The sequence below is a fragment of the Micromys minutus genome (genome assembly GCF_963924665.1).
Source record: "Micromys minutus genome assembly, chromosome: 1".
In the NCBI taxonomy this organism is placed as follows: Eukaryota; Metazoa; Chordata; class Mammalia; order Rodentia; family Muridae; genus Micromys; species Micromys minutus.
In genome coordinates this window covers 156,405,243-156,428,009 of record NC_137969.1, presented here as the reverse complement: position 1 = coordinate 156,428,009, position 22,767 = coordinate 156,405,243, and the positions used below count along the sequence as shown (strand labels likewise).

At 47.0% G+C, this 22,767-nt stretch overlaps 1 protein-coding gene across 1 annotated transcript; it reads left to right on the top strand.

The window, feature by feature from the left end:
* Positions 1-9,894: 9,894 nt before the first annotated feature.
* TCF23 (transcription factor 23) lies at positions 9,895-13,986 on the top strand (the record flags this gene model as incomplete). Its single annotated transcript, XM_080909153.1, has 3 exons — positions 9,895-10,110; positions 11,135-11,377; positions 13,810-13,986. The coding sequence occupies 3 exons, from the start codon at positions 9,895-9,897 to the stop codon at positions 13,984-13,986; spliced, it is 636 nt and encodes a 211-aa protein (XP_080765279.1).
* Positions 13,987-22,767: the final 8,781 nt, after the last annotated feature.

The following is a 22,767-nucleotide window of genomic DNA, read 5'->3' as shown; positions in this document are numbered from 1 at the left end:
TCCTGCAGGCATCAGCAGCAGGCCAAGGGGACCTCTTCTAGCTGACTGTTGCGTGCTCAGTCCAGAACCTTCGTCTAAGCTTGGCTCCTCACTTTTCCTTAGCCATTCGCTGGGGACGTACGGAAATGGAGAATGAGAGCTGTCCTGGAGAGCTGAGGGACACCCACAACTACTTGGGTGGAATGAGGAGGAAGACACAATCTGTAGGACCTGTGGAGAAAAAGACAGAGGTCAAGATGTCCGGACAAACAGTCCACTTCTGGATCCCGCTTCAGATGCTCCTTTCCAGTGTGAGCTCAAGAGCCTCGATGGGAGGTCCTTAGATGGAGTTCAGCAGGCAGATTGTTTCCCTAGCATGCATGAAGTCCTTGGTATAATCCCCAACCCCACAGAAGTGTGGCATGCTGGCCCAAGCCGGTAATCCCAGCAGGGGTACGAGGAGCTCAAGGACAGCTTGGGTTCCCTGAGTCTGTCTCAAAACAACAAAGATATTAGCAGTTTGTCAGCTTTGAGGTCAGAAAATCCGGCAAGATGCTGTAGAGAAGGTTAGGAAAGTGGAGATTATGGTTGGAAGGATTGAGGCAAAGGACAGCGGAGAGTGGTGCCAAGATGGGAAAGGAGGGGGGTACTATGCAGGACTTTACCAACGTGAGTTCCTCCTGCCGTTTCAAAAGACGCTTCACCAAGTAGGGGACCTGCAAAAAAAGCAGAGTCACGAAACAGTCTGCCCACCCTCCTCCCAGCCTCGTGCCTGTGACCCCTGAACTGACTCTGACCCAGCATTCCCGTCTGAGCGGTGCCCTCAGTCCTTTTTCTGGTACACAGAGCTCTTCTGTGGTACAGGGTTTTGTCCTAATCCTGACACACAGATTTTGTAAGCATCCTGGTTTCCTGGCATGCTGGTTCCCCTGGCCTCTTGTCACCCTTAACACTGGGGTCCTTCTCCCTCAGCCTGGCCGTGGCTGAGAAGGACTATCAGAGCCAGTGGCGGCAACACTAGGACCAGCTGGTAAAAGGCTCCAAGAGATGAGGCTTTGCCTAAGGGGCGGCGTTGCCGCCCCCAGTGGGAGCTGAGGGGCTCATTCCCTAAAAGCAGCTTTCTCTCTCTCTGGCATCAAAAGCCTATGTCACAGAGGTTAGATGATGACATCATAGATTCTGCCTTCTCCTCCCTGTCAATGCTCTGGATCTTTCTCAGGGACCTGCAAAGGCTGCTTTGGTAAAATTGTCAGGCAGAATTGTCTAGTGCACACCCACAAACCTAGCTCTGCCCTGTCTGCTCTTAAAACATACAGCTCTCGTCACTTTCCAGGACTCAGGGCTGATCCTTCCAACTTCCTCACTGGCTTGCTGTCTGAGGGAAGTAGCTTTGAAAAGTGCTCATGTTATAGGGATGTAAGAACCATAATTTGAAGATTGTTTATATTATAGTATCTGATGTCTTTTGCTATTTATAATGAGTCCCAGTCAAATGTATGTGAAGTTACACTACCACGATGTCTACTGGACCCATAGCTAAACACACCAGGTGATTAAAAAGAAGCCAATTTCAGGCCCATTTACTAACCTTCAGGGAGGAGAGGAACTTGACACTGAATTCACTCACCAATGGCTAATATGTGCCCATATGATGAAATATTCATTTAAAAAACCCTAAATGATAAGGTTCAATGAACTCCTGGGTTGGTGGTCTCATATAGGTGCTGGATGGGTGGTGTGCCCAGAGAGGGCAAGGAAGTGTCCCATCCCCCACCCTTCATCCTCCATGTACCTTGCCTTCCACATCTCTTCCCTTTGGCGATCCCTGGGTTCTATCCTTTATGACAAAAGAGAAAGCCTAAGGAAGATGCAACCGAGTTCTGTGCAACTTACTAGACCGACAGAGGAAGTCACAAGGACTTCTGATTGACAGCCGTTATTTAGAAGTACATATGGTCTAGGACTCCAAACTATAATCTGACATTGGAGACGATTCTTTATAGGATCTGTCCCTTTGCTTTATGGGATCCAGTGAACACCTGTGGGTGCATAGTGTTAGAAATTTCATTGGCTTGTTGGACACTTAGTTGGTGTTTGAGAATTGGAGGTGTGTCTGAAAACACCCCAAATTTGGTTTCAGAGATGTCGGAAGCAGCAGAACTCACTGTGGGAATGAAAAATGACTAGGCAAACTCCAGTTCACACTGGCCACTTCTCTTATTCTGTGTCAGCTCCTGTTGGGGGAAAACATTGTTTGCAAGTGAAAGGAAGGTCTGGAAGCACTTGGCAGCCCGGCTGTAATGCAGTTGTTTTGGTCCGATGGTCATTTCCTGTTGTAGATGTTATCTACCACATACTCTTCCCACCCAGATTCCTCTAACTCGAGGCAAGAACAGCATGTGCTATTTCTTTTGAACATTCTACTGCAAATGGTTGTCGAGGGGATGGACAAACACGCTGACAGGACTTGGCTAAGACAGTTTGATCCTGACGCCTTTCCTTCCCTTTTGGTTTTGTCTGAGAGGGAGAGAGAGGCTCATGCTCTGTGATGCATGTACACTCAGAGTGACCACTTCTCACTTTTCCCTCTTACTGAAGTTTCTACGTATTTGTCACTGAGCCAACCATCTTACTCTTGTAGAGCTGATAAACTTACTTGGGTTTGTAAATAAATGTGTTCAAATCTCCAGAGGTGGAAATTTCCAGCTCTGGGATTGAAAATATGTGAATAATGATGCATTCTTACAGACCCAGCCTGGCTGTCTTCCAGGGTCACCCCCTGTAGAGAGAGATGCCTGATTTTGTTACCAGTTTTCATCAGAACCTTTGGCAAACAGTTGCCTCTTGCTTTTGTTTATTGGCTAGAAATCACTTGCTTCTGAAACTGCTGTGAGAAGACAGGTTGAGAAACTAAGTCAAGTGGTCAACCCACAAAGGGAATAGGGAAAAATAGCTTTTTTTAAAAAAATTAATTTTTTTGCTTGCTTTTCTTTTTATGGGTTTTTTGTTTGTTTGTTTGTTTGTTTGTTTGTGTGTTTGAGACAGAATTTTTCTGTGAAGCCCTGGCTGTACTGGAACTCACTCGGTAGACCAGACTGGCCTTGAACTCAACAGAACCACCTGCTTCTGCCTCCCAAGCACTGGGATTAAAGGTGTGCGTCACCAGCCCCTAGAACCTATCTTGTTTTTGAGGCAGAGTCTCTTTTTTATTTCTGTACTGCACTGTGTACTCTGGTCTAGCTGGCCCTTGAGCTTCACATGTCTCAGCCTCCTAGCTCATCGTAGGAATGTGGGACTTCAGATGTATGCTTCTAAACCCAGATTTTGTTGTTGTTGTTGTTTTGTTTTGTTTTTTAACTTTCTAAAAACATGAATCCAATTCAGGATGTCAGGATTGCAAGGTAAGAACCTTTACCTTCACAGTCTTCTTTTCAGCCTCTCTCCTCTTTTGGATTATTATGTATGGGGCAGGGGATATGGAGAGAGAGAGAGAGAGAGAGAGAGAGAGAGAGAGAGAGAGAGAGAGAGAGAAGAGGAGAGGAAAGGAAAGGAGAGAGAGAGGAGAGAAGAGAGAAGAAGCTGCTTGAGAAACTATCCTTAGTATCTTTGGAAAAATTATGACTATGAAAAAGGTGCCAAGCAACCAGAGATAGGTAAGTATTCAAAGAGATAAAACAAAATTTCCAGAATTTCAAACCAGTAAATTTCTAGCTGCTGGTCAACAACAGTTTTAATTACACTAGTTAACAGTATGAAATGCCTTTAGGAAATGACCAGAGTGGACTCAAGAAAACAACATGTGAGTTCTCTTCTTACTGGCTTGCATGTAATTTACATGTTACATCAGCAGGGAGAGCAGACGCCAGTGAGTGCTTTGTGTTGCTATAAAAGAATACCCAAGACTAGGCAATTCAATGAAGAACAAGGGATGTTTTTAACAGTTCTGGGAGATCTAAGGTCAAGGGTCTTTATTATGGTGAAGGTTGGCTGGCTTGCCTCCCCCCATCCACCTCCCACTCCTTCTAAAGATTTTTGAGACAAGGTCTCACTATATATATAGCTTTGGCTGACCTGGAACTCATTTTGTAGACTAGGATGGCCTCAAACTCCTAGATATAAAGGCATATGCCACTGTGCCTGGCCAGGGTTTTGGTTTCTTGTTAGTTTGGTTTTGGTTATTTGAGGCAGGGTTTCTCTGCATATCCCTGGCTGTCCTGGAACTCTCTCTGTAGACCAGGCTGGCATGGAACTCACAGAGATGCACCTGTCTCTGCCTCCCACATGCTGGCATTAAAGGTGTGAATCATTGTAGGGCACGTAGCTTGTATGACGAGACCAACATAAGAACCAGTGAGACAGGCCATGCTCGAACCCCAGGAATCTCAGAGATCTGATGGTAGGAGCGGAGCTGCCCCTCCCAGCCTCTCATGCCTGCTCTGGAACCAGTAACCATGGCCACCAACTGTGAGGGCCTTGTGCACTCAGTCATGTAACATAGCACCTGGACTTCTTCTCCATGTTAATGAGGTATCTAGATAGCCTTAGTCTTCAGCCAATGACCTTGTTGGATATTCTCATGCCCTTTCCCCCAAAAGTATAGAATCACTGGTTCACCCCAATAAAGTGTATGCATCTGCGTCCACTCCCAATAAAGCAATACAAACAAGCAAGGATTCTCTCAGAGAGCTGCTTCAGTAAAGATCGCCATGAGGAAGGCCTTTGCCTAGCCGAGCCGCCATGACATCAAGACTCCAGAAGACCCTCTCTTTTCAACACGCTCTCCCAACTGGACTGGATCCTGCTCATCCCCAGCCCAGCTCCCCTTCCTGCCTGGTATGCAGACATACCTGAGGGGAAATGGGAACCTCGGACTCTTGTTCCTGATTTCCTCTCCAGGCAGTACACCTGGCAACACCCAGGTACCCAGAGAGGAGGCCAAGAACCACAGCACTCATCCCAAACCCTACTTTGCAATTCAGGGTGGTGGCGGCGGCGGTGGCAGCATGCTGACCCCCAGAGGGAAACACTAGGTGTAGAGTCCTCCCCACCCCGACCTTCTCCAGGCCAGCATACTCTGAATACTGGCAATGCCCCAACACCCCTGGTTGAGAGGCAGAATTTGGTACCACACGCCACTAATGCCCCTGGCTTGGGCTGGAGTGGGAGGACACAGAGTACTTGTGGGGAATTGGGGAGAGAGCACACAAACGTATACAAGACAGGGTTTTAAAAGATTTATTTATGTATGTAACATTTGCATGCTCCTTCTGCATGTACACCTGCACATCAGAAAAGGGCATCAGATCCCATTACAGATGGTTGTGAGCCACCATGTGGTTGCTGGAATTGAGCTCAAAACCTCTGGAAGAGCAGCCAGTGCTCTTAACCAGCCCACAAGACAGGGTTTTAATGAAGACACTCCAGGTTGGTATGGAGAGACAGCTCAGTGACTAAGGGTTTGCTGCCTGTCTTAGGGTTTCTGTTGCTGTGGTGAAGCACCATGACCAGAAACAACAGGTGAGGGGGGGGCAGGTAACTAGCTTACACTTCCATATTACTACTCATCATTGAAAGAAGTCAGGGTCGGAATCTGAAGGCAGGAGCTGATACAGAGGCCATCGAGTAGTCTTGGTTACTGATGTGTCACTCATGACTTGCTCAGACTGCCTTCTCATAGAACCCAGGGTCACCAGACCAGGGATGTTCCCACCCACAGTGTGCTGAGTCCTCCCAAGTTGATAACCAATTAAAATGCCCTAGATACTTGTCTCCAGTGGATCTTACAGAGACATTTTCTCACCTGAGGATCCCTCCTCTCAGATGGCTATGACTTGTGTCAAACTGACTTAAAATTAGCCACACACTGCTCCTGAAAAGAAGGCCTGAGTTTAGTTCCTAGCATCCACAGAGAGCAACTCACAACTTTTTTAACATCAGTTCCAAAGGACCTTTGCCCTACACCAGTACCTGCACTTGCAGTACATAACCACACACAGACACATAATTAAACATAATAAACCTTCATAAATAAATAAAAATACTCCAGTGGTAATGGCATTGATCCATTTATTTATGTACTTTTTATTTTTATGAAAGAACTGTAGTTTTTAGAGGACATTTGACCTAGGCCTTAAGAACAGAGGTTAAGAGAAAGAGAGATGCTCAGGAGAAAGTAGCAGGGTCTCATGCAGATGAAGCTGGCCTTGAATTCCTCAGGTAGCTGAAGATGGCTTTGAACTTCAGCTTTTCCAGCAGCCACTACCTGACTGCAGGGGTTCCAGGAATATACCTGGAACCTTGTTTGAGGTGCCGGAGATCAATCCCAGCACTTAGTGTGTATTAGGCAATCATCCTTACAACTGGGCTATGTCTTACAACCCCCAGCCCAGACTTGCACCCACTCTTGAGGAAGGGCAGAACTCTCCCCACTAATCACCATCACAAGCCCTACCATGAAATATGGTTGTACTGGGGGGTTAAGGTTTGTACTGGCTGTTTTTGTGTCAACTTGACACAAGCTGGAGTTAATCACAGAGAAAGGAGCCTCAGTTGAGGAAATGCCTCCATGAAATCCAGTGTAAGGCATTTTCTCAACTAGTGATCAAGGGGGGAGGGCCCAGCCCATTGTGGGTGGTGCCATCCCTGGCTGGTACTCTTGGGTTCTATAAGAAAGCAGACTTAGCAAGCCAGGGAAAGCAAGCCAGTAAGTGACATCCCTCCATGGCCTCTGCATCAGCTCCTGCTTCCTGACCTGCTTGAGTTCCAGTCCTGACTTCCTCTGGTGATGAACAGCAATGTGGAAGTGTAAGCTGAATAAACCCTTTTTTCCCCAACTTGCTTCTTGGTCATGATTGTGCAGGAATAGAAACCCTGACTAAGACAAGGTTCATAAACTTTGGAGGATTAATTCAATCCATAGGAGTGATGGCATATGACCTGTTACATCTCAGGATTAGAAATGTGCGCTTGGCCACTCCAACTAAACCACCACTGCTGATAAACACAGTGTCAAGGGGCTTATTGTACTAGACAAAAAGGGTGACATGCCTGGCATCATCTTGTCTTCACATTCTTAGAGAACCTGTCCCATGTAGATGGGACAGGGTGACAGCCTCCTGCTATTTTATTTATCAATAGGGGCTGATGGAGCAGGGCTGAAGCAGAGCCTGGAAGTAAATCTGATGTCACTCACTCAAAGCCCAACCTTCATGAGCTGCACCAGTACTGGCTAGAATTAGAAAGCACATCTGAGAACTGGGGAGAAGCGCATTGAATGTTCTTGCCTGCCTGCTGTCTGCATCCTCTAGGAAGCCTACTGGGAGCAGTTTGCAGAATCTGCCCTACTGTGTCTGTCTCCTGGAGAATGGGTTGAAGCACAGGGATGAGGCAAAAGTTCTCACAGAGATCATCCTCCAAAATCATGTCACAGGGCTGTGGCTACTCCTGTTCCAGTTGGTGCCAGGTTAGCAGTGAGAACCAAGCCCATCATCTTGAGCTACATCCTCAGAGGATGCTCATTGTGCAAAAGCCCTTCAGGAGCCCTGGTGTCTTCTCTGCTGTCAAAGGAATATTTGTAAAAGATGTTGGGATGCTAGGAATGGTCCCTGCACCTGCTGGCATAGGAACCACTCCATTGGCCTCACCCTGCTCTTATTTACCAGACCCTTGTAGATGTATTTTTGCGGCTCTTTCCTTTCTTGTTCTTTGTTTCTTCTTCTTTTCTCCTTCTCCTCCCCCGCCTTCTTCTTCTGTGGGGAAGAGACTCCTAGGCTGTCCTGAAAGTCACTCTGTAGCCCAGGCTGGCCCCCAAATTAAAGTGATGCTCTGCTTGTCCTTTTTTCTTCCTTCCTTCTTTCCTGCCTGCCTTTACCCCTTCCTTAATTTTTAAAGCAAAGCCTCACTCTGTTGCCCAGGCTAGCCCCAAACTTGAGGTGATCCTGTCTTAGCCTAAGTGTCTCCTTCTCTCTGTCTCTCTCCCATCTAACCGTGTGTGTGTGTGTGTGTGTGTGTGTGTGTGTGTGTGTGTGGTGTCTATGTGTGTGTGTGGTGAGTTTATGTGTATGTGTGTGGTGTCTATGTGTCTGTGTGTCTGTATGTAGTGGGTATCACACTCACACTCAGGGCTCACACATGCCAAGTAAAAACTGTCACATTGTGTTATCTCCTCAGCCTGTGACACTGCTTTTCACTGGGTAGCATCTCCACTGAGGACGTGTCTCTGAGAAGCTGCAGGTTCACATGACTATGACTGCAGCTCTCCCAGGGACTAAGCACTCACAGTAGAGGAGCCGTTTGGAGACGTTCAGACCACCTGACTCTGAGCACATACTTGGGCACAGAATCTCTTCCCATGCAGCCACAGGGTGGCTTTGAGATCCTCTTTTCCCTCACACTGTCCTTCAAGTCAGTGGGTCCCACCAGGCTTGGCAAAGTCTGAGCGACAACTTTCTCTAATGGGCGAGTTCCTGCAGAGAAACTGTGTGTTTGGCTCCTATGTGGCATGTTTGTAATGTGAATCTAGCCTCAGCGCTGGCCAGATTCAACTTCTAAAGGGCTCTGGATGGTGCTTCTGGAAGAAGGCCTTTCTGAGACAGGAGAGCATTGTACTGAAAGCTAAGAGAACTTGTCTCTCATCTCATGGACATCTCTAGCCTAGTTACTGGATTTTACACTGTGCTGTAAACCCAACACTTGGGAAACTGAGGCTTCTGTGTGTTCAAGGCCAGCCTGGGCTTTGTAACAAGTTTCTAGCCATACAAGAATATACATAACAATGTTATCACAAACAGAACAAAACACATCGGTCAAGTTATTTCATCTCCCTATGATGAAGTTTCCTACATCTGAAACAAGTTTTTTTTTTTTTCAGAAGGTTTCCTGGAGCTTCACTGGCCAACCAGCCTAGGCTTATTAGCAAGCCCAGCTCTCAGTGAGAGACTCTGTCTGAAAAAGCCTGTGGGGGAAGAGATGTAATTATATTTTAGTTACATTTTTAAAAATGATGTGGATGGTGCCCTGAGGAAAGACATTTGAAGACTTCTTGACTCCATGTGCATGTGCACACAGGCACACCCACCCCTAAACACCCACACACACATGCACACACACACACACACACACACACACACACACACACACGGTCTCTTTTCTTTGCGGTTGCTCTGGAGAATAAATAAGATGCTTATATAAAGTGGAGGCCACAGTGCAGGGCATATAGTGAGCTAGGAACGTGTGTGTTATTAGGCTACTAGTCAGGCCAATCAAACAGGGATCAGGTTGGTGGTGGGTGGGTTAAAGTCTGGGCAAGAGAATCGCAGAGCCCTAAAGATAGCATCATTCTCCTGGAAACATGGGAGGAAGGCTCCAGGGCACGGAAAGGCAGAAGCTGAAATTGGGAAGAATCTCTGAGAAGTTGAGAGTAAGAGTAGCACCCCTCGAATGTGTTTTGGTGGAAGGAAGAAAGGCTGTAGTGAGATACATGTCGACAGTTTTTGGCACAAGGGCTGGAGACCCAGAGCCCCAAGCTATGGACTTGAGCCCCAAATCCGAAGCGATAAATCCATCAGAGAACTACTCTGTCAGGGTCAGTCTTGGTGTGGAAGGGTACTCTCTCCTAACCCATCTTCCTGCTTTCTAAGCATGGGCCTTGACCTAGGGCTTGGCCACTCCCAGCATGCAGTGCCCCCACCCCTCAGCCGGGATGGGAGGCAGGCGGAGGCTTTTTGCGGGGGCTGTGCTGGGTGGGCAGTTTTCCCAGAGCTAGGAGTGAAGAAGAACTGAGTTGGCGCCAGCTCCTTCAGATACAGACCTTGCTGGCTGGATGGCCACCCTGTCAGGGCGAGCTAGAGACCAAATCTCCACCAGGGACTGTGTGTCTGCTCTAAGGCCTACAGCCCCATACCTCAAGATAACAGCATGTCCCAGGAGGCCACAGAGGCACCAGCAATGGCAGGAACAGGACATGGTCATAGTAAGACCAAGGCACGGTTGCTTCTAGGCACTGAGAGGAAGAGGAGCCGCCTCAACAGGACAAGGCAGGACCTGTGGGACACTAGCTGGAGCAATCACCGAATGAGCAGAGCCACCTCTGCCCCTCGAGGGACCAGAGCTAGGGGGACAGCTCATGGCAGGGTAAGGATACTTGGAGGAGGGAGTCCGGGAAGGAAGGGTTTGGAGGGCAGTGTTGATTGATGGATCAGCCCAAGAGCACTTCCATGGTAACATGCTGGAGGTGGCAGGTGCTGGAGCTTCATCACAGCGACGCTCAGAAAGGTGAGGTAACTGATTCCTACAGAGGAGACTCAGGGCCACAGGAGATAAGTGGATTGCCTGCTGTCCCTGAGCAGTCGCCAGTGGCAGGGGACCTAGGCTGAGGTTTTTTTTTTTTTTTTTTTTTTTTTTTTTTTGGTTTGTTTATATGTACGAATTTTCGAACCATAGCCTCACATAGCCCAGGCTGGTCTCAAACTTTCCTAGAATTTGGACTTCTGATCCTTCTGCCTCCACATTCCAAGAACTAAGAGTAGATACGACCACACCAGTTTGTACAGTGATGGGGACTGAACCACGGGCCTCTGGAATGCTAGGCAAACGTTTTACCAACTTTGCTAAATCTGCAGCCCAGGACTGTTGGTTTTGATCCTTGGTGCAGAGTCCTTCCCTCTTCACCATGGCAACCTCTTTATCTCAGGACCTAGTTGGGTCAAGGGTCAGCCCTCCTAAGCAGGGGTGTGGCTCTGTGCCTCCTGTGGCACCCAGGTACCCTGATAAGCAGGAGTGGAACAGATGATAATGGAATAACAGAAGGAAAATTCGACTTGGGTTCTGAGCCAAGTGTTGCCACCTTCCAGGCATCTGATCCCAGCCTAGACCTTCCTTCACGTGTATTATGAGGCATGGCTTAGAACCAGTGAGGCCCGTTAATTTCAGCAGAAGACACGGCACTAATGGGCCCTTAGAGGTCAGGCATGGTGGTAAGGCCCTATAAGCCCAGCACTTGAAGCAGTCAATTCCCAAGTTCAAGGTCATCCTCAGCTACACAGGGAGTTCAAGTCCAGCCTGGGCTACCTGAAACTCTGTCCCAACATTAGCAACAACAAGAAGCCAGGGTTAGATGGGAATCTGGGTGGAATGTCCTCACGGGTCCTCTCTGCAGAGTGAGGCCAGCCCAGAGAACGCGGCACGGGAACGGACTCGGGTGAAAACACTGCGTCAGGCCTTCCTGGCCCTGCAGGCTGCTCTGCCTGCAGTGCCACCTGACACCAAGCTGTCCAAGTTGGATGTGCTAGTTCTGGCCACAAGCTACATCGCCCACCTCACCCGAACACTTGGCCACGAGCTGCCTGGCCCTGCCTGGCCTCCCTTCCTGCGAGGACTCCGGTACTTACACCCTCTTAAGGTAGGTCACTGGCCTAGGGACTAGGTCATGAACCTTGGGTAATGGAATAGGAATTAGGGTCATTTTCTTCTGGTTCTCTCAGAAGGGTGACCAGGGCTGGCTCTTGGGGTGGAGCAGCGACTGGGAGCGGCTGCTTGGGAATGTGCTTGGTCCGGGAGGAGGAAAAGACTGAGATTCTTAGTGTCAGGGGAAGAGAGGAGCAGGTTCCTGGTCTGAGGCCCAGAACCGGAGAGCAAATCCGTCTGCAAACAGCTTCATCTCGTTGCCTTACTTCTCTCTGGACTACTGTTTCGGCAGATGTCTGCTCTCTGGGAGAACAGCCTAAGCCCACAGTACAGAAGCAATCAGATTGGAAGGCAATCAGTCTGGGTTGGAGGGCTTCCAGCACACACTGTACCAAACACTTACCTGGTTTTCCTGAACCCCAGCTTGAAAATGTGCAAGGAGCTGACCATCTCTTTTGGAGCACAAAATGAATGAAAAAAAAAAAAGGGCTAATTAACAATAATCATGAATGGAAGGGAAATTAATAATAATCACACAGCAGTAACAGCCACTATGGTTGGATGCTAAGGAAAAGGTAGAGGCTGAGCTGAGCACTTTAGAGCATTCTTATCTCTTGACTGCAAGAGCCAAAGGAAGATTACCCATGAGGAGATGGGAAGTCAGGAAGGGCAAGTGGCTGGATGCAGTTTGAACCTGGGCTTCTGACTGCAGACCTCTGGCTCATTTTCCCTGCCCCCAGCAATGCGTCTCTCACAGAGACCTGCATAAAGAGTTTGCTGTGAGCCAGGTGTGGTGGACCACACTTGTGGTCTCAGTTCAGGAAACCAAGGAAGAGGATTGCCAGTTCCAGGCTGGTCGGGCAATTTAGCAAGACTCTGTTTTGAAAAGAAAAAGGTAGGTGAGAGGCACTTGGGAGACAGAGGCCAGCAGATGTCTGTGAGTTCAAAGCCAGCCTGGTCTACAAAGGTTGTTTCAGAATAGTCAAGGCTACACAGAGAGACAACGAAACCAACAAACAAAAGCAAGCAAACACAAAAGACTGTGCTGTGTCATAAAGGGAGGGCCACTTTGCCCTCTAAAGGAATAACTTTTTTTTTTTAAGACAAAACATCATCTATTTCAAGCTGGCCTCAAATGTATGTGTAGCTTGTGACAACCTTGACCCTGTTCCTCCCACCTCCACCTTCCAGAATTCAGGCCTGCCCACCACACTTGGTTAACACCACACTGGGGATCGAACCCAGGGTCTGGCGGCATCTCTAGCCTTCAACCTGACTTTTTATGATGGATACTTTTTATGCTCTCTTTCTCTTACATATTGTCCTTCTGAAAAAGTTTTCTCCCCTTGAGAATATAGATTAAATGCAAACCTCTGCGATTAAATGGGGTAGGTCTAAAATGCTGAAAGAAGCATTGGACACAGGGCCATGGGTAAGAGAGCAAGGTCCCCATCTGTAAAATGGTGATCAATGTAAAACAAAGCTCTTGTGAATAGTAGGTGAACAATAAATATATTAGTGAGAGAGCAGAGGAGGGGAAGGGAGGGCCTAGATCTATAACTCTGATAGATTAGTGGAGAGAGGCACTGAGCCCCCAAGTGGGGAATGACAGGAAGATAAACTGTGCACAGTAATCCTTGCAGTTTTTCATCTATGTATCATTTATCTACTTATCATCTGTCTATCTACCTATCTATTAATCATCTATCTATCTATTATTTGCCATCTATCTTTCTATCATCTATCTATCTAACATCTATGTATCTATCATTTATCTATCTATCATCTATTTATCTATCATCTATCTATCATCTATTTATCTATCTATCTATCTACCATCTATCTATCTACCATCTACCATCTATCTATCTATCTATCTATCTATCTATCTATCTATCTATCTATCTGAGATAGGATTTCTCTGTGTGGGTTTCTCTCTCTGTGTAGCCCTGGTTGTCCTGGAACTATATCTATAGACCAGGCTGGTCTCAAACTCACAGAGATTCTCTTGCCTCTGCCTCCTGAATGTTGGGATTAAAGGTGTACATGTAATGCTGCCACTACCTGGCTATTCTTACATTTTCCAAAACCATCTTGCTCCCAGTAGGAAGACCTTGGACTCCTGGCTGTGAGGGTGTGAGTTGATGAGCTCCATCTTTTCTCTCCTCCACCTCTCACACTCCCTCACTCAGTAATCCTGTTCACCTCCCTCATCCCCAACTAAGTTGTGCTCCTCTTAAACTTTCTCTACCAACAGTGGGCTCCTCCTATGCCTCTGTTAGGTAGTAGGGAGATTTAAGGCTGTGATATTTGGGGAACATGTCAAGCAAGGGATGCCAGTGAAGGCCATATTTAAGGTCATAATGGTGCTAGACTACATAGGACCACATAGCTGTGTTAATTCTTTCCCATTTCATGTTTTTGCAGAAGTGGCCCATGCGATCTCGACTCTATGCAGGAGGCTTGGGATGCTCTGGCCTCGATTCCACCACAGCTGTCACTACTGGTCAAAGAAGCAAAGATGCAGAGCTGGGGTCCCAAGTCTCTGTAGCCGCAGATAGTCTCCTTGCCTCTCCAGTCTCGACAGCCCTTGGTAACAAATGACCACCATGCCCCTCCTAGTCTCTTAGACTGTGACTCTACTTAAGGACATGGATTTTTCTGCCCACTCTGCCTGTCTTCTCCTTGACTCTCAGCCTTTGGATTTGACTCAGGCTCAAGTTTCAAGTTCAGGGGGAAGCAGTAATGGCATCAGTAGTAGAGAGTTCTGAGGAAACCCAGGATGGAGTTCACCTTTGGCTCTCCTACAGTAGTGACAGGAAGTGAAAGAGAAACAATGTTTGACATGGTTCAAAGTCAAGTTAGGGACTCACATCCCCCACCCCTGGGGCTCTTCAAGACAAGAGCACAGGAAGACAGAAATTGATCTTCCAGTACAGTGTGGGGCTAGGGACCGAAGTAGCCCGGGGTGCTCACGGGCATACCAGGGGGCCTGGAAGGCTTTTGGTAGTAATAAGTATGAACACATCTGGGGTTAGCTCACACAGCCAGAGAGGAAGCTGAAGAATGAAGTATATGTATATTTTTTAATTTCCCCACAAGATGTTTATCCAACATCAAATTAAGCATAGAAGAGTTTAGGGTCCTTCTCCCTGGAACACGGTCTCTCCAGTGGGTCCCTTGTCACCACCTTCCTGCACCAGGGCCCTTTCACATCTTCTCAGCAGATAAAGCTCCCAGACTTACACAGTCTACAATCCAGAGAAATTTAGTTAGTCCGAGCTATATAGGTCCAAATCATCTACTCACGGCCCTGCCTACAAAGGACAGCGATACTCCCCACTTTATCTCTTTGAATGGCCTAAGACAAAGCGTCTCTCTCACAGGGTGATAAGCAGTGCTCTCTCTCAGGTATGCTAGAAACCTCACCTCAAGGAAATGTAAGACAAGGTGGGCTTCAGCATGCTTCCTGCACCATCAGCGAGGGGGCTTTATTGGTTTTGGTATAATCTGTACCTTTCTAAAATTGCTCCTAGGGCCTACTTTTCCCCATAGGCATTGACATCCCAGGCTTACCCCAAATCCCGGGGTGCCAAAAAGTTTTCTAGAGCTTCAGTGGCACTTGCCATTGAAGAACTTACTAGAGACAAAGCATTCACTAAGGGTGAGCTTTCCAAGTCAGGTCTCCGTTCAGGTTGGCCCCTGGGGTCTAAACACAGCAGGAACTGCTTTTCTCTCACATTTCAGCAAGGGAGGCCAACTTGAATCCCAACAGGGTGCTCATGAGTTGAGTGGAGGCTTGGACCGGATTGGAGGGACTGGATCTTTTTCTCCATGGACTGACCCCCTAAGACATCCAGGAAAAGGGGATTGATGGGGTGACTCAGCAAGCTGGGGTGGAGACAGAAGACACAGAACGTCCCAGCCTCAGCTGCACGGGGTTGTGGGAGACCAGCTGGGCCATGGCTGGGAGCCATGGCGGACGGCCTCAGCCAAGGCCAAACACATAAATCTGCCTGGTCCCACGTTTCTCCTAGGGGACCCTGAGAACTTGTGCAGAGCTGATCCAGCAGCTGGATGGGGCCAAGCAGGGGCAGAGACCAGGTGTGGGAGGGCAGGAGCAATATTCTTCACACAACCATAAAAGTCCAGCCTGGGTGTTCTATTTTTAAAACCAAATAGCAGCATCTCCCTGGTTGAGTTGGAGGGTAGTAAAAAGAAATGGTGCTACATGATTTCTTCCCAGTCGATGGCATATGATCTGTCTCTGGGCAGGCTAGGGACTGGCTTTGGGTACTTGCTGGGAGTCCCCTCATAGCCCAAAGCATCTCCCGGTAATTGAGTAGAGTTTGATCTGGAGCTTGAAGTGTCCACCCTGTCTAGACTCAAGCTTTTGCCTTGTTTAACAAACTCTTCAGGGCTGACACCGCCCTGGTGCAGTATCCAAGGGGGAAAGGAAGATGAAGTTGGTAGAGGATCAGATGAAGAAGAACAAGTCCCACCAGGAGGAGGGTTTTGTTTTGTTTTTGACATGGCTCACCTTGTAGCCCAGACTGACTTTGAACTTGAAATCTTTCTGCTTCAGCAAGGATAATGGCTGTGGGGAGGTGAACCAAAGGAAGACCCAGGGCATGACTAGGGCTTCCCCCTCTCTGACCAGCACAATGCTTCCCTTGAGAAATACCACAATGGAGAGTCCAATCAGAAACGAACCCCTTTGTTTCCACAGCAGAGGAAGAAAAGCACCTGCTGACTGGGAAATCTATGCTCATAGTGGATCTGAGCAGTTAGAGGCAGTAGAAGAAGGAACCAAAATCTGTCTCCAATAATGGCTATTGTTCCCTAGGAACAAGCACATCCAGGGAAGAGTGTGCAAAAGTTAAGGAGCACAGACGGGTGGTGGTGTGCAGGTACCCTGGTCCTGGAGTCAGAGGGGTGGCTGCACCCTGCGAACCTAGTCCACTTTTCCTCCAGTCGCTCTCAGGGTGAGGTGCAGGTAGAGAAGAGAGGAAGACTTCCCTCCAGTCACCTGGCTGTGCCGTAAGATCAGTACTGAGGCTTAGACGGAGCTCTGGGAGGGCAGGGCTTGTCCAGCACAGCGAAGGAGCTCCCCTTTGGTGACCGTGGGAACGGACAATGGCTAATCTTGGCTGTTAACTTCTTTGGTCTGAGAGATGAGTAGGGGTAAAGTGGACCTCTGGCTTTGTCCGTGAGGACCTTTTCCTTCTGTATAACTTAATCTATGAATGGATTCAAAATAGGATATTGATAAGCTGGGCATGGTGCTACATGCTTTAATCCTAACATTCAGGAGGCAGAGGCAGGAGGATCTTTGTGAGTTGAAGACCGGCCAGGCCAACCAGTGAAACACCGTCTTAAAAACAAAGTTAGACTAGTGGGTGTCAGTGACTTGTGAACAGGCTGGAGGGAGGGGCTGGGGCTGTGTGCTTGAGGCTTTGCATCGTCCCTGACTCATGTAACTGCTGCACCGCTGCCCCGTCTGCCATGAAACCATGACAACAAGAAGCCTGTGGGCCAATCTCTCTGAGACCAAAATAAATCTTCCCTATAGACATTGTCCCTATCCAGTCACAGCAATGTGGACTCTAATGGAGAGTAAGAAGACCACGATGTTTTCTAAGAAATAATTCCTTTTTCTCCTGGGAGGAGCCTGGCTAGGGTGGATTAGATAGTACCACCCTCTCCCTTTCCTAATACTAGCCCTGGAAGTGTAGTCAACTCTAGATCAAGGCTGGGCAAATCAGGGCCAGTAGGCCAAATCCAGCCTTCACCTGTTTGTGTAAATAAAGTTTTATTGGGACCAGCCCGGTACACCTGCTAACATTATTACAGTTGCTTTTCTCACACGGAGGTAGAAGAGCTGGGACAGATGCTATAAGTCCTAGAAATTGGTTATCTAAATGACCTAGAACATTTCTGACCCTTACTCTGCCCATACATAATTCATTAAACATCACAGGTATTCCAAGTGTTTCTGGGAATCCTGAGTCATCTAAAGGTCTAAAACTATTTTCATAATATAAGAATACAAAATGCCATAGACCCCATTTTTTCTCTTCCCTCCCATCCTGTTCTCTTCCTTCCTTTCTTTATATTTTGTACATTTGTGTTTGTGCATGCCACGGCACACACGTGGAGGTCAGAGGTCAACTTGTGGGAGTTAGCTCTCCTCCCACCAAATGGGCTCCAGAGATTGAACTTAGTGGGCTTGGTGGCAAGAACCATCACCCACTGTCCTAGCCGAGAGCCTTTGCCCACTGTGCTAGCTCACCAGGTCTCCTTTTTGTTGTTGAGACAGATATTCCCCGATTAACCTCTTATGATTAGCCTTAAACTCAGCAGAGGCCTCTGGCCTTGGTCTATTACCACATCTGGCTAAAGTTATTCTTAAAGTTAAAGTGTATGCGTGTACGTGCACGTGTGTGTGTGTGTGTGTGTGTGTGTGTGTGTGTGTGTGTGTGCATGTCGCATGTGTGTGCATGCCAATGGATGTTGAGGTCAGAGGACACTTTTTGACTTAATCCTCAGGAATATCATCCACCACAGGATCTCTCATTGGCCTGAAGCTCACGAAACAGGCTCGACTGGCTGGCTCCCAAGCTCCTGCCTCTTCCTCCCTAGCTCTGGATTTACAAGTGTGTGCCACCATACAGTTGATCTTTATTCTGGGCGTTGAACTCAGCTCTTGGTGCTTACAATGCAAGAATTTTACAGGGCGTGCTAGCTCTTTAGTCCGCTTTCCTTTTATGTTTTTCTAAGGTGGGGTCTCATGTAGCCCAGGCTGACTTTCAAATCACTGTGTAGCCAAAGATAGCCTGAATCTCTGGATCATCCTCCTTACACCTCCATCTCTGTCACTGTGCCCGGGTTAATTCATGTTTTCGATTTTTTATATTTGCACGAGTGTTTCTCAGGATAGTGTATGTGTGTGCATGCTAGTGAATATATGAACACGTGCATGAGACTGTGACCACACACGTATGTGAAGGCAAGATGCTGACATTAGGACCTCAGTTATTCTCCATTTTATTTATTATATTTTAATTTTGTGTTTTCGCCCATGTGTATCTGTGCAGTATGTGTGTGCAGTGTCTGCAGAGGTCAGAGGTCAGAGCAGCATTGGGTCTTTTGGAACTGGAGTTACAGACTGTTGTAAGCTGCCATGTGGATGCTGGGAATCGAACCCAGGTCCTCTGAAGAACAGTACTACTAACTGCTGAGCTCTAGGAGGCAGAGTCCCTTATGGAACCTGAGGTTCAACAGGATGCCTATCCCGGCTGACTAGCAAGGGCTATAGGAACACATACATTCAGAACAGCACAGGTAGGGCTGCACCCCAGTACATGAGGCCTCAGCTGTCTCCTGTGTCTCTCTGCTGAGCTCCTGTATCTCAATCCTTCCCCCCAGAAACAGATCAGTGACTTTAGGGGCATTCTGGGGAACATGCAGGGTAGGGTAAAGAGGGTATGTGTGGCTGAAGGTATGTAGAGAGGGCATGCACCAACGGTGAGAGAGTCTGAGTCTCTGCCAGGAGGGAGCAAGCCAGGCCTGGTGCAGGAAGCAAGAAGCAGGGTGAGCACAGCCGAATGAAACAGTGTTTCTAGGAAAGAGGAAAAGCAATGTAGTGGTAGAGCCCCTTGTAGCATGCATGAAGCCCTAGCTTTATCCCCAGCATCACACAAAGAAAGCAGTGCATCATCCGGGTTATCTAAACATAAAATAGATAGCAAAGGTAGTGACGCACGACACATACCATAATCCCAGCACCCCTTCAGGAGACTCACAGCCAGCTGCAACTCCAGCTCCAAAGGATCCACCCCATCCCTCTGGTTTCCATGGGCACACACTGGTCTACACGTGAGTGTGAACACACACACACACACACAAACACACACACACACAAGCACATACACACACGTGCACACACACACAATCACACACACACACACACACAAGCACACACAAGCACATACACACCAAGAATTCTGTAAGCTGCTAAATACAAGTGTGGCTACTCAGGACTTCACTTCATGCCCTGCACTGGGAAAAACAAAGAACTTCCTGAAGACTGAACTAAAACTTCCCTCTGAGGGACTGACAAAAGGGCTCCCTCAGCCCCCTCAGCTCCCTCGAGGATGAGAAACCTGCTGCTCTTTTGAGGGTCTGGGTTCCATTTGTTAGAACTCATATGGTGGCGCACAACCGTTTATAACTCCAGTTCCAGAGGCTTTGACCATGACAGGCAACCAGGCACAGACACAGTACACATAATGTGCTTGAAACACCTATGTACATAAAAGAAACCAATCTAAAATTTTTAAAAACACCCATACACATAAAAAAAAAACTCACAGAAAAAAAATGGACTAGAAACTTAATCAATCAAGTACTTTATTTTTTAAAAAATGTACCCAGTGCCAAACGATGCTTAATTTCAGCTGGGAATGGTGGTGAATGCCTGTCATCTCAGCACTTGAGAAGATCAGGTCATCCTTGGCTACAGACTGAGTTTGAGGCCAGCCTGGGCTACATGAGACTCTGTCTCAAAAAAATAAGAAAGTTCATTAGGCCTGGTGCTGCAGAATCCCAGCACTAGAGAGGCAGAAGCAGGCACATCTTTCTGAGTTTTAGACCAGCCAGGCTACATATAGAGACCCTGTATTAAAAAATAAAATGAAAAGATAGAAAATCTTAATTTATTAGCGTCTAGAAAGTACAGATAGAAATCCCCAGATAACAGAACATACCCACCAGAATTGCGAATATCTGCGTCTTGATTGGGATACCATTGCTATAATGAAACACCCTAACCAAAAGCAACTTGGGAAGGAAGGGGTTTATTTCACTCACAGTTCGATAGGACAAGTTGTATTAGTCACGGTTCTCTAGAATCACAGAACTTGGAGAATGTCTCTCTATATTAAGGGAATTTATTGTGATGATTTATAGTCTGTCCAACTAACCCAACAATGGGCATCGGTAGGTGGGAAGTCCAAGAAGCCAGTAGTTGCTCAGTTCCACAACACTGGTTGTTTGAACTGGTCTTCTGTAGGAGATTCCAATAGATCTGCTGGCAGTAAGTGCAAGCAGTCAAAGAGTGAAGCTTTCCTCTTTCAATGTTCTCATATAGACCTCCAGAAGAAGGTGTGCTCTAGATTAAAGGTGTGTACCACCATGCAGGGATCTGGGACTTACCTGTCCCAGGCTGACCTTGAACTCAGAGATCTCCTTGCCTCAGTCTCTTGGGATTAAAGGCATAGACTACCTTACCCAGACCTAAGCTTTTCATGACCTCTATTCCTCAAGATCTCTGTGACAAGATCTAGGTCAGAACCTTGTATCTCCCAGCCTCAAGATCTAGATCACAGGTGTGCCCTCCAATTCTGGATTATAGTTCATTCCAGATATAGACAAATTGACAACCAGGAATAGCCACCACACAAGTAGTCTATTATCAAAAGTAGTGAGGGCAGGAACCTGAAGAAAGGAACCTGAAGACAGGAACTGGAGGCAGGAGCTAATGCAGAGGCCATGGAGTACTGTCTACTAGCTTGCTCCTCATGGCTTGCTCAGCCTGCTTTCTTATAGAACCCAGAGGCACCAGCCCAGGGATGTCACCACCCACAATGGCCCTCTTTATGTAAATCACTAATTTTTAAAAAATGCTCTACAGTTTTGGTTACATCATGATCTTACCGAGGTTTTTTTTTTTTTTTTTTTTTTTTTTTTTCTTTTCAATCAATGTTCCTTCCTCTCAGATGACTATAGCTTGGATCAAGTTGACATATTGACATAAAGCTAGCTAGCACACTTGTATCTATTAAACTCAGTAAGTACACTTAAAATGATTTCATGAGTTATTTTTAAATGTCTACAAAAAATGTTCCTAATGGCCTAATTTGTAACATCCCTGTGATGATTACTCCTAGTTGTCAACCTGAGACAACATTGAGTCACCTAGAAAGGCAGTCTTTTATAGAGGGGTTGTCTATATTGGGTAGGCCAGTAAGTTATTTTTATAAGGGACTGTGTGTGTTTATTTGGAGCCATGGATGGCCTGGGACTCAATATATAGACTAGGCTGTCCTCAAAAATCACAGAGATCTGCCTGCCTCTGCTCCTGAGTGCTGGGATTAAAGGCATGTACTTAATATTGTTTCAAGCTAATTGACATGGGAACTGTCAGCCCACTGTGGGAAGCACTATTCCCTAGGCAGAGTGTACCTAACCGTATGAGTGCAGAAATCTAACTAAGCACAAGCGTGCAGGAAAGTGAGCACTGTACATTCATTTCTCTCTGTTCTTAGCTGTGTGTGTGATGTGACCAGATATTTGAAGCCTTGACTTCTTTGTAACAGTGGACTGCAATCTGAAATTGTAAAATGAAGTAGCCCCCAACCCCAAGTTGCTTTTCATAGGGGTGTCTTATCTCAGAAACAGAAATGAGACTTGCAGAAGACCCAGTCTGGAAACTGTTGATTTTCTAGGTCCCTGGACTACAAGACTCTGCAAATCATGTTATGGTTGCTTGGATAGAGGTATTGATTCTAGCTCTGCAGCTCAGGTTCTGGAGGTTTCAGATTTAACAATGAACACTTGGTTAGGTTTCACAGATAGAGGGAGCTAAAGGAAGCCACATGGCTTATCCCAGCAATGGCACTTGGCTCTCATGGTCAGCTTTTTCTTCCTCTCAGAATCAACTTTTATCACACTCCAAGATTCTAGCACACTGGGTGTGACAGTAATTATAGCACTGGGGAGCCTGAGGTAGAAAGATGGTGAGCTCAGGATCTGCTATCAGTAGTGAGACACTGTCTCTAAATAAGTAGATCAACAGGGTTCGGGATGTAGCTCAGTTGGCAAACTGCTTGCCTGCTGTATATGAAGCCCTGGATTTGATTCACCAGCACCACATCAATGAGGTACGGCACACACCTAGAATACCAGCACTCAGAAAGTAGAGGCAGGAGGATCAAAGGTCATCTTGGCTATACAGTGAGTTCAAGGCTGCGTAGGCTACGTGTAACCTGTTGTCAAAAATAAATAGGGTCGATGAGCTGGCCCGCCAGATAAAGACACTTGCCGGGAAAGCCCTGAACCCTTCCTTTCTCATAAAGATGGAAAGAGAGAACTGACCTCACAAAGTTGTCCTCTGAGCTCTACATGTGTGTTATAGTTTGAGTACCCTGCTGTTGTGCACACATCATGCATGCACATACTCAAACAATAAACTATAAGTAGGTAAATGTATGTATGATTAAAAATTAATCAAGTTTTTATATTTCCAATTGGACTAAGTTCAACAACAGCCTGGGTGACAAGCCTGAGCCACATACTGAGGCTCTTTTTCGAACAAGAACAAAG